Source organism: Paramormyrops kingsleyae, chromosome 19, assembly GCF_048594095.1.
Source record: "Paramormyrops kingsleyae isolate MSU_618 chromosome 19, PKINGS_0.4, whole genome shotgun sequence".
Taxonomy (NCBI): Eukaryota; Metazoa; Chordata; class Actinopteri; order Osteoglossiformes; family Mormyridae; genus Paramormyrops; species Paramormyrops kingsleyae.
This window is the reverse complement of record NC_132815.1, coordinates 4,657,883-4,670,510: the sequence shown is the minus strand read 5'-3', so window position 1 is coordinate 4,670,510 and position 12,628 is coordinate 4,657,883. Positions and strand designations below refer to the sequence as shown.

The following is a 12,628-nucleotide window of genomic DNA, read 5'->3' as shown; positions in this document are numbered from 1 at the left end:
GCAGTGTTTGCTTGGAGCGAACCCAGGAAGCCCAGGGCACAAGGCAGAGAAACACCCTGGAAAGGATGTCAGCCAACTGCAGTGCCTTATAAGACAACAGCTCTACGCTGTTTTATTTTGTTGTTGCTTTGTGACAGAGAAATGAACATTTCGCTAGAGCTGGAAACATACCAGTACTGCTATCCAGCAGCTAATGGAACGTGTGTTAAAAGTAGCTACTCTGGATTTGGCAGGTTTGCCTTGTACGTGTTTTTTGCGTTGGGGATGACCGTGACCATCACGGGGAACCTGGTGGTCATCATCTCCATCGCGCACTTCAAGCAGCTGCACACACCGACCAACATGCTGGTGATGTCACTGGCCCTGGCCGACCTGCTTCTGGGGGCCGTCGTGATGCCCTTCAGCATGATCAGATCAGTGGAAGGCTGCTGGTACTTTGGAGATTCTTTCTGCTCATTGCACTCAACTTTCGACATGTTCCTTTCAAATGTTTCAATATTTCACCTGATTTCCATTGCGGTTGATCGATACCAGGCAGTTTGCAATCCTCTGCGGTACCATGACACAGTGACCATTCCTGTGGCTTGGCTGATGGTAGCGTTGAGCTGGGCTGCAGCTGCTTCTTACTGCTACAGTCTCCTTTACTCTAAGGGCAGTGTGACAGGCCTAGATGAATACATCACTTCCATAAATTGCTTGGGGAGCTGCACCCTTCTGTTTAATGTGCTATGGAGCACCCTAAACACTCTGATTGGATTTTTCCTGCCATGTTCGGTCATGATGGGCTTGTACATTAAAATATTTCTAGTAGCCAGACAACATGTCAGACAGCTTGGAGATATGAATCAGCAGCCATGTTTTAAAGAGGTAAATGGAAAGAGGACAACTCACAGCTCAGAGAGAAAGGCTGCAAAGACCCTTGGCATTGTTGTAGGCGCCTTCATACTCTGCTGGATGCCTTTGTTTCTCAGCTCCCTACTTGACCCCTATATTGACTTTGCAACTCCTCCTGTTCTTTATGAAGGTTTTATCTGGCTGGGTTATTTTAATTCCACTTTAAATCCTATAATCTATGGACTGTTTTACCCGTGGTTTCAAAAGTCATTAAAACTCATTATATCTTTAAAGATTTTTGCTTCACATTCCTCAAATACAAGTGTTTTTCCTGAAAGTTGATTTATTCATAAATCAACCAGATATTTCTGTATCATATTTACCATATATACATAGAGTGTACTTAAATTAAAATAGCAGAAGTAGCTGTTAAATTTGTAAAATTAGATTTTTGTATTTTTATTCTTCATTTGTTTTCAGTAACATTACGTAATATAGTGAAAACAGTCTTATCTTTCAAGCACTCTGAACACTCTCTGTTTATACAATTATGTGTTATACACCTTAGCAATAATTTCAAGGTATACTTGCACTCTAAAGTGTACTGACTGATTTACAGCACTGCACTATCCTAACGCTAACGCTAACTTAACATAGGAAACAATGCAAATCCCCAGACGTGAGACAAGAGGCATAAACATAAAAAAAGAGCAGGCTGATGATTTTTGAAGGTTTGAAATGTTACATTTGAATATAAATGTAACAATTTCAAGTTTAAGAAACTTTAAACATTTCTATTCTGCTATTTTATACAAAAATTTTGTTGCATTCTGTACTTAGATTAAAAAAAGACCCCCTGTAAATTGTGCTTGTTTTATGTCTCAAATAAAATTGCACCAACTCAGCAATGGACACTGTAAAATAATACAATTAATAACATTGTTAAGCATCTCATGCCTGACAGTCTCTGCAGGCTGGCAGGACATTTTAACTTGATAAGAAATTCTGAAACCATAACTGTCACCATGTACCTGTTTCTTGGTGTTGGTTGTCATTTCTGATGACATTTATGATAATATATATTCATTAATTCTTTATATATGTCTTTTTCATGTACGTTTATTAATGTTTCAGAAGTGGCACCAGTGTTCATTATTCATACAGAAACATTCTCATTCCTGAGTTAAAGTGGCAGCGCTACAGTAATGGTTAGAACAGAAAGTCTGCAGGATGAGTCACACGACACAGTAACAGCTTAAGGAGCAAAGTGTGACCAAACTTCACCAAGGTGTTTGTGGGAAGCCAGTCAGAATAAGCATGCCGGCTCTGATTGGCTCTCCGTGTTTTTGAAGAGGAATTCCTCTCCAATCATTAGAAAGCAAGGCCACAGGTCTGACAGGTGACATTTTCAAAGTCACATAACCATTGCATGTCTTATAATGACTTGATGCTTATTAACTCTAACCGAAATCAAATTATATATGTTAGGAATTTGCCCAATTTAACTTTGCGTAACACATTTAGATTCAGATTCAGAATACTTTATTGATCCCTGAGGAAATAATGTGGGTACAGTTGCTCCCGGACAGTAAGAAGATGAGTAACAAGTTAAATACAATAACAATAATTCAAATTCACAATACTAAAATTACAAATGGACAAATATTACAATAACCAAAATTACAAATGGGCCAAAATTACAAATGGAACTCAATATACAAAAATATTATATAGAATAATATATTATATAAACAGTACACAAATAATATTCTAATACGTTAAATAAATTAACTATACATGGGGTTGAGTTGCGGATGTGGAGGTGTTGTACAGACAGACAGCCACAGGCAGGAATGACTTCCTGTGTCGTTCAGTGGAGCATTTGGGCCTTAGCCTCTCACTGAACGAGCTCCTGTGACTGGCCAGCACGTCATGGGGTGGGTGGGAGAAATTGTCCAGCATTGTGCTGAGCTTGGACAACATCCGCCTCTCCTATACCACCTTAAGAGAGTCCAGCATTGTGCTGAGCTTGGACAACATCCGCCTCTCCTATACCACCTTAAGAGAATCCAGCATTGTGCTGAGCTTGGACAACATCTGCCTCTCCTATACCACCTTAAGAGAGTCCAGCATTGTGCTGAGCTTGGACAACATCCGCCTCTCCTATACCACCTTAAGAGAGTCCAGCATTGTGCTGAGCTTGGACAACATCCGCCTCTCCTATACCACCTTAAGAGAATCCAGCATTGTGCTTAGCTTGGACAACATCCGCCTCTCCTATACCACCTTAAGAGAGTCCAGCATTGTGCTGAGCTTGGACAACATCCGCCTCTCCTATACCACCTTAAAAGAGTCCAGCATTGTGCTGAGCTTGGACAACATCCGCCTCTCCTATACCACCTTAAGAGAATCCAGCATTGTGATGAGCTTGGACAACATCCGCCTCTCCTATACCACCTTAAGAGAGTCCAGCATTGTGCTGAGCTTGGACAACATCCGCCTCTCCTATACCACCTTAAGAGAGTCCAGCATTGTGCTGAGCTTGGACAACATCCGCCTCTCCTATACCACCTTAAGAGAATCCAGCATTGTGCTTAGCTTGGACAACATCCGCCTCTCCTATACCACCTTAAGAGAGTCCAGCATTGTGCTGAGCTTGGACAACATCCGCCTCTCCTATACCACCTTAAGAGAATCCAGAATTGTGCTTAGCTTGGACAACATCCGCCTCTCCTATACCACCTTAAGAGAGTCCAGCATTGTGCTGAGCTTGGACAACATCCTCCTCTCCTATACCACCTTCAGAGAGTCCAGCATTGTGCTGAGCTTGGACAACATCCGCCTCTCCTATACCACCTTAAGAGAGTCCAGCATTGTGCTGAGCTTGGACAACATCCGCCTCTCCTATACCACCTTAAGAGAATCCAGCATTGTGCTGAGCTTGGACAACATCCACCTCTCCTATACCACCTTAAGAGAGTCCAGCATTGTGCTGAGCTTGGACAACATCCGCCTCTCCTATACCACCTTAAGAGAGTCCAGCATTGTGCTGAGCTTGGACAACATCCGCCTCTCCTATACCACCTTAAGAGAATCCAGCATTGTGCTTAGCTTGGACAACATCCGCCTCTACTATACCACCTTAAGAGAGTCCAGCATTGTGCTGAGCTTGGACAACATCCGCCTCTCCTATACCACCTTAAGAGTCCAGCATTGTGCTGAGCTTGGACAACATCCGCCTCTCCTATACCACCTTAAGAGAGTCCAGCATTGTGCTTAGCTTGGACAACATCCGCCTCTCCTATACCACCTTAAGAGAGTCCAGCATTGTGCTGAGCTTGGACAACATCCGCCTCTCCTATACCACCTTAAGAGAGTCCAGCATTGTGCTGAGCTTGGACAACATCCGCCTCTCCTATACCACCTTAAGAGAGTCCAGCATTGTGCTGAGCTTGGACAACATCCGCCTCTCCTATACCACCTTAAGAGAATCCAGCATTGTGATGAGCTTGGACAACATCCACCTCTCCTATACCACCTTAAGAGAGTCCAGCATTGTGCTGAGCTTGGACAACATCCGCCTCTCCTATACCACCTTAAGAGAGTCCAGCATTGTGCTGAGCTTGGACAACATCCGCCTCTCCTATACCACCTTAAGAGAATCCAGCATTGTGCTTAGCTTGGACAACATCCGCCTCTCCTATACCACCTTAAGAGAGTCCAGCATTGTGCTGAGCTTGGACAACATCCGCCTCTCCTATACCACCTTAAGAGAATCCAGAATTGTGCTTAGCTTGGACAACATCCGCCTCTCCTATACCACCTTAAGAGAGTCCAGCATTGTGCTTAGCTTGGACAACATCCTCCTCTCCTATACCACCTTCAGAGAGTCCAGCATTGTGCTGAGCTTGGACAACATCCGCCTCTCCTATACCACCTTAAGAGAGTCCAGCATTGTGCTGAGCTTGGACAACATCCGCCTCTCCTATACCACCTTAAGAGAATCCAGCATTGTGCTGAGCTTGGACAACATCCGCCTCTCCTATACCACCTTAAGAGAGTCCAGCATTGTGCTGAGCTTGGACAACATCCGCCTCTCCTATACCACCTTAAGAGAGTCCAGCATTGTGCTGAGCTTGGACAACATCCGCCTCTCCTATACCACCTTAAGAGAATCCAGCATTGTGCTTAGCTTGGACAACATCCGCCTCTACTATACCACCTTAAGAGAGTCCAGCATTGTGCTGAGCTTGGACAACATCCGCCTCTCCTATACCACCTTAAGAGTCCAGCATTGTGCTGAGCTTGGACAACATCCGCCTCTCCTATACCACCTTAAGAGAGTCCAGCATTGTGCTTAGCTTGGACAACATCCGCCTCTCCTATACCACCTTAAGAGAGTCCAGCATTGTGCTGAGCTTGGACAACATCCGCCTCTCCTATACCACCTTAAGAGAGTCCAGCATTGTGCTGAGCTTGGACAACATCCGCCTCTCCTATACCACCTTAAGAGAATCCAGCATTGTGCTTAGCTTGGACAACATCCGCCTCTCCTATTCCACCTTAAGAGAGTCCAGCATTGTGCTGAGCTTGGACAACATCCTCCTCTCCTATACCACCTTCAGAGAGTCCAGCATTGTGCTGAGCTTGGACAACATCCGCCTCTCCTATACCACCTTAAGAGAGTCCAGCATTGTGCTTAGCTTGGACAACATCCGCCTCTCCTATACCACCTTAAGAGAATCCAGCATTGTGCTTAGCTTGGACAACATCCGCCTCTCCTATACCACCTTAAGAGAATCCAGCATTGTGCTTAGCTTGGACAACATCCGCCTCTCCTATACCACCTTAAGAGAGTCCAGCATTGTGCTGAGCTTGGACAACATCCTCCTCTCCTATACCACCTTCAGAGAGTCCAGCATTGTGCTGAGCTTGGACAACATCCGCCTCTCCTATACCACCTTAAGAGAGTCCAGCATTGTGCTTAGCTTGGACAACATCCGCCTCTCCTATACCACCTTAAGGGAATCCAGCATTGTGCTTAGCTTGGACAACATCCGCCTCTCCTATACCACCTTTAGAGAGTCTGGCTCCATCCCCACAACGTTACTGGCCTTGCGAATCAGTTTATTGAGTCTGTTGGCATCCGCTACCCTCAGCCTGCTGCCCCAGCATGCAACAGCATAGAGTATGGCACTGCAGCGTAGAGTATGGCACTGCAATGTACAGTATGGCACTGCAGCGTAGAGTATGGCACTGGCCACAACAGACTAATAGAAAAAACTGAGCACAGTCTGACAGATGTTAAAGGACCTCAGCCTCCTCAGAAAATAGAGGCGGCTCTGGCCCGTCTTGTACAGTGACGTAGTGTTTTTAACCCAGTCCAGTTTATTGTCGATGTGTACTCTGAGGTATTCATAGTCCTCCACTATGTCCACATCAAACCCCAGGATTGAAACAGGGGTCACTGGTTTTCTGGTCCTCACTGATTCCACTTGAGAATAAGCAGTGCTTTTGTTTAATTTTAAGTTCATATTGTTGTAGTGTTTTGATTATTACAACATTCAGTACACCTGAGATGTTTCACAGATTGAAGTGCTATATTAATTCACAGGTATCACTTTCCCAGGGGGCCTTGGGAAAGAGGAAAAACGCAGCTCTACCCCCAACAGGCTACGCCAGACCTTGCCAGACCAGCTCCCTGCTCTTTATCTCCTCACAGGCCTTCCTGAAATCTCTCTCTCCCAGTGATGCGGAATTTTTAAATTCTTCATAACATTCTACCAGATAAAGGTCTTTATTCAACAGTCTGCAGTGCAACACAAAGCAGACGTGTGTGTGTGGGCGGGGCTTTGATGAGACAGACAAAGGAGAAGAGCCCTTTAGCTCTTTCTTGCGCCCTCCTGATTCCAGAGACCAATCAGCATATACTGCACATTCTTTGGTAGCCAATCAGCATAAACGTGCATCATAAGACACCTGTAATTCCAAGCCAACATTTAGTAAAATCCAAGGATGGGAAAGTTATACCCAGGATGTGGTGGTTCCCTGTCAGTCCTTCACCTTCATCATCTGGCCTCTGTTTTTCTCAGTTTATTTTTTCATGAGTTTCTTTATAAATGAAAACTACAGTCAGATTTCTTGTTTTACCTTCCCTAGGCCTTCAGACCTTGAGTACCATGAGCTTCACTAATAGCTCACCCCCCATGAAGGATGTACACAGAGAAACCCCCCACACCCATTTCTGCCTCTCTGCACCTGATCCTACCTTCCCTGCTCTCAGCACATGCAAGAGGTCAGGCTGTTGCATCACCTGCGCTCTGTGTAATCTCTGTATTGACACCTTTGATTGGGGGGGGGGGGGGGGCAGCTTGCTGCTAACTGGGCCCTTTGCTTCTGACGCTTACATCACGCTTAGGTAATACAGCAGGCCCCCCAGGACTGGAGTGGGGCCATCTCAGCACATTAATCACACACTCAGTCTTTCTTCCTCTAAACAGTCACAGTGGGAATCATAGAGCGAAAGATAAAACATCCATAGTGTTTGCTGACTTCTAATGTTACCCAGTCAGATCCTATGAAATGTACCTTAACCATCTTCCTGGTGTTATGAAAGGTATGCAAAACATTAAAACATAGAAAATGAAGTAGTAATGAAGTACTTTAGCATATCTTTAGCTTCTATAGCTTTATTCTGAATTCACACATCAAATCAGAAATGTTACAGGCTACACTGAACCTGAAAATAAGACCCATACGTTTTTATTTAACATTTTTATTAAGAAAAGACACAAAAGAATTAATTTCTCCAACTCAAAAAGACAAAACTACTAAATTAATAATGCTCCATTTAATATAAATATCCTGAGTAATATAAATTGTTGTAACTAATCTATCTCATAATAATCACCAGAATGGTTTGTATTCCAGGAGCCGTTGGGGTTAACAGCCTTGTTCAAAGGCCCAGTGATGGCAGGATTACTCTCCCAGCCAGGGCTATGATGGAATGGTATGATAACAGTGGTATGATTACTCTCCCAGCCTGGGCTCTGATGGTATGGTATGATTACAGTGGTATGATTACTCTCCCAGCCAGGGCTCTGATGGTATGGTATGATTACAGTGGTATGATTACTCTCCCAGCCAGGGCTCTGATGGTATGGTATGATTACAGTGGTATGATTACTCTCCCAGCCAGGGCTATGATGGTATGGTATGATTACAGTGGTATGATTACTCTCCCAGCCAGGGCTCTGATGGTATGGTATGATTACAGTGGTATGATTACTCTCCCAGCCAGGGCTATGATGGAATGGTATGATTACAGTGGTATGATTACTCTCCCAGCCTGGGCTCTGATGGTATGGTATGATTACAGTGGTATGATTACTCTCCCAGCCAGGGCTCTGATGGTATGGTATGATTACAGTGGTATGATTACTCTCCCAGCCAGGGCTCTGATGGTATGGTATGATTACAGTGGTATGATTACTCTCCCAGCCAGGGCTATGATGGTATGGTATGATTACAGTGGTATGATTACTCTCCCAGCCAGGGCTATGATGGTATGGTATGATTACAGTGGTATTATTACTCTCCCAGCCAGGGCTATGATGGTATGGTATGATTACAGTGGTATGATTACTCTCCCAGCCAGTGCTATAATGGTATGGTATGATTACAGTGGTATGATTACTCTCCCAGCCAGGGCTATGATGGTATGGTATGATTACAGTGGTATTATTACTCTCCCAGCCAGGGCTATGATGGTATGGTATGATTACAGTGGTATGATTACTCTCCCAGCCAGTGCTATAATGGTATGGTATGATTACAGTGGTATGATTACTCTCCCAGCCAGGGCTATGATGGTATGGTATGATTACAGTGGTATTATTACTCTCCCAGCCAGGGCTATGATGGTATGGTATGATTACAGTGGTATGATTACTCTCCCAGCCAGGGCTCTGATGGTATGGTATGATTACAGTGGTATGATTACTCTCCCAGCCAGGGCTATGATGGTATGGTATGATTACAGTGGTATGATTACTCTCCCAGCCAGGGCTATGATGGTATGGTATGATTACAGTGGTATTATTACTCTCCCAGCCAGGGCTATGATGGTATGGTATGATTACAGTGGTATGATTACTCTCCCAGCCAGGGCTCTGATGGTTTGGTATGATTACAGTGGCATGATTACTCTCCCAGCCAGGGCTATGATGGTATGGTATGATTACAGTGGTATGATAACTCTCCCAGCCAGGGCTACGATGGTATGGTATGATTACAGTGGTATGATTACTCTCCCAGCCAGGGCTCTGATGGTATGGTATGATTACAGTGGTATGATTACTCTCCCAGCCAGGGCTATGATGGTATGGTATGATTACAGTGGTATGATTACTCTCCCAGCCAGGGCTATGATGGTATGGTATGATTACAGTGGCATGATTACTCTCCCAGCCAGGGCTCTGATGGTATAGTATGATTACAGTGGTATGATTACTCTCCCAGCCAGGGCTATGATGGTATGGTATGATTACAGTGGTATGATTACTCTCCCAGCCAGTGCTATAATGGTATGGTATGATTACAGTGGTATGATTACTCTCCCAGCCAGGGCTATGATGGTATGGTATGATTACAGTGGTATTATTACTCTCCCAGCCAGGGCTATGATGGTATGGTATGATTACAGTGGTATGATTACTCTCCCAGCCAGGGCTATGATGGTATGGTATGATTACAGTGGTATGATAACTCTCCCAGCCAGGGCTATGATGGTTTGGTATGATTACAGTGGCATGATTACTCTCCCAGCCAGGGCTCTGATGGTATGGTATGATTACAGTGGTATGATTACTCTCCCAGCCAGGGCTATGATGGTATGATATGATTACAGTGGTATGATTACTCTCCCAGCCAGGGCTCTGATGGTATGGTATGATTACAGTGGTATGATTACTCTCCCAGCCATGGCTCTGATGGTATGGTATGATTACAGTGGTATGATTACTCTCCCAGCCAGGGCTCTGATGGTATGGTATGATTACAGTGGTATGATTACTCTCCCAGCCAGGGCTATGATGGTATGGTATGATTACAGTGGCATGATTACTCTCCCAGCCAGGGCTCTGATGGTATGGTATGATTACAGTGGTATGATTACTCTCCCAGCCAGGGCTATGATGGTATGGTATGATTACAGTGGTATGATTACTCTCCCAGCCAGGGCTATGATGGTATGGTATGATTACAGTGGTATGATTACTCTCCCAGCCAGGGCTCTGATGGTATGGTATGATTACAGTGGTATGATTACTCTCCCAGCCAGGGCTCTGATGGTATGGTATGATTACAGTGGTATGATTACTCTCCCAGCCAGGGCTATGATGGTATGGTATGATTACAGTGGTATGATTACTCTCCCAGCCAGGGCTCTGATGGTATGGTATGATTACAGTGGTATGATTACTCTCCCAGCCAGGGCTATGATGGTAAAGTATGATTACAGTGGTATGATTACTCTCCCAGCCAGGGCTATGATGGTATGGTATGATTACAGTGGCATGATTACTCTGCCAGCCAGGGCTCTGATGGTATGGTATGATTACAGTGGTATGATTACTCTCCCAGCCAGGGCTATGATGGTATGGTATGATTACAGTGGCATGATTACTCTCCCAGCCAGGGCTTTGATGGTATGGTATGATTACAGTGGTATGATTACTCTGCCAGCCAGGGCTCTGATGGTATGGTATGATTACAGTGGTATGATTACTCTCCCAGCCAGGGCTCTGATGGTATGGTATGATTACAGTGGTATGATTACTCTCCCAGCCAGGGCTCTGATGGTATGGTATGATTACAGTGGTATGATTACTCTCCCAGCCAGGGCTCTGATGGTATGGTATGATTACAGTGGTATGATTATTCTGCCAGCCAGGGCTATGATGGTATGGTATGATTACAGTGGTATGATTACTCTCCCAGCCAGGGCTCTGATAGTATGGTATGATTACAGTGGTATGATTACTCTCCCAGCCAGGGCTCTGATGGTATGGTATGATTACAGTGGTATGATTACTCTCCCAGCCAGGGCTCTGATGGTATAGTATGATTACAGTGGCATGATTACTCTCCCAGCCAGGGCTATGATGGTATGGTATGATTACAGTGGTATGATTACTCTCCCAGCCAGGGCTCTGATGGTATGGTATGATTACAGTGGTATGATTACTCTCCCAGCCAGGGCTATGATGGTAAAGTATGATTACAGTGGTATGATTACTCTCCCAGCCAGGGCTATGATGGTATGGTATGATTACAGTGGCATGATTACTCTGCCAGCCAGGGCTCTGATGGTATGGTATGATTACAGTGGTATGATTACTCTCCCAGCCAGGGCTATGATGGTATGGTATGATTACAGTGGCATGATTACTCTCCCAGCCAGGGCTTTGATGGTATGGTATGATTACAGTGGTATGATTACTCTGCCAGCCAGGGCTCTGATGGTATGGTATGATTACAGTGGTATGATTACTCTGCCAGCCAGGGCTATGATGGTATGGTATGATTACAGTGGCATGATTACTCTCCCAGCCAGGGCTATGATGGTATGGTATGATTACAGTGGCATGATTACTCTCCCAGCCAGGGCTCTGATGGTATGGTATGATTACAGTGGTATGATTACTCTCCCAGCCAGGGCTATGATGGTATGGTATGATTACAATGGTATGATTACTCAGCCAGCCAGGGCTATGATGGTATGGTATGATTACAGTGGTATGATAACTCTCCCAGCCAGGGCTCTGATGGTATGGTATGATTACAGTGGTATGATTACTCTCCCAGCCAGGGCTATGATGGTATGGTATGATTGCAGTGGTATGATTACTCTCCCAGCCAGGGCTCTGATGGTATGGTATGATTGCAGTGTTATGATTACTCTCCCAGCCAGGGCTATGATGGTATGGTATGATTACAGTGGTATGATTACTCTCCCAGCCAGGGCTATGATGGTATGGAATGATTACAGTGGTATGATTACTCTCCCAGCCAGGGCTCTGATGGTTTGGAATGATTACAGTGGTATGATTACTCTCCCAGCCAGGGCTCTGATGGTATGGTATGATTATAGCAGTATTATTACTCTCGCAGTCTGGGCTCTGATGGTATGTTATGATTACAGTAGTATTATTACTCTCGCAGTCTGGGCTCTTTTGATATGGTATTATTACAGCGGTATAATTACTCTGCCAGCCAGGACTCTGATGGTATGGAATGATTGCAGTGGTATGATTACTCTCCCAGCCAGGGCTATGATGGTATGGTATGATTACAGTGGTATGATTACTCTCCCAGCCAGGGCTATGATGGTATGGTATGATTGCAGTGATATGATTACTCTCCCAGCCAGGGCTCTGATGGTATGGTATGATTGCAGTGGTATGATTACTCTCCCAGCCAGGGTTCTGATGGTATGGAATGATTACAGTGGTATGATTACTCTCCCAGCCAGGGCTCTGATGGTATGGTATGATTACAGCGGTATGATTACTCTCCCAGTCAGGGCTCAGATGGTTTGGTATGATTACACTGTTATGATTACTCTCTGAGCCAGGCCTCTGAGAGGACAGTATGAATACAGTTGACTGACTGGAAAATACCCGGTATGCCAGATGGTCTGTCCAGCTCTGCTCCCAGTTACGGGCTCAGTTTCTGAACCCAGTGAGCTGCACTCTGCACTCGGCTAACTGGCATCTCTGTATTGCCAGCAGTG

At 44.9% G+C, this 12,628-nt stretch overlaps 1 protein-coding gene across 1 annotated transcript; it reads left to right on the top strand.

The window, feature by feature from the left end:
- The first annotated feature begins 141 nt into the window (after window positions 1-141).
- On the top strand, window positions 142-1,176 carry LOC140581087 (trace amine-associated receptor 13c-like). The gene has a single exon (XM_072702847.1). The coding sequence runs from the start codon at window positions 142-144 to the stop codon at window positions 1,174-1,176; it is 1,035 nt and encodes a 344-aa protein (XP_072558948.1).
- Window positions 1,177-12,628: the final 11,452 nt, after the last annotated feature.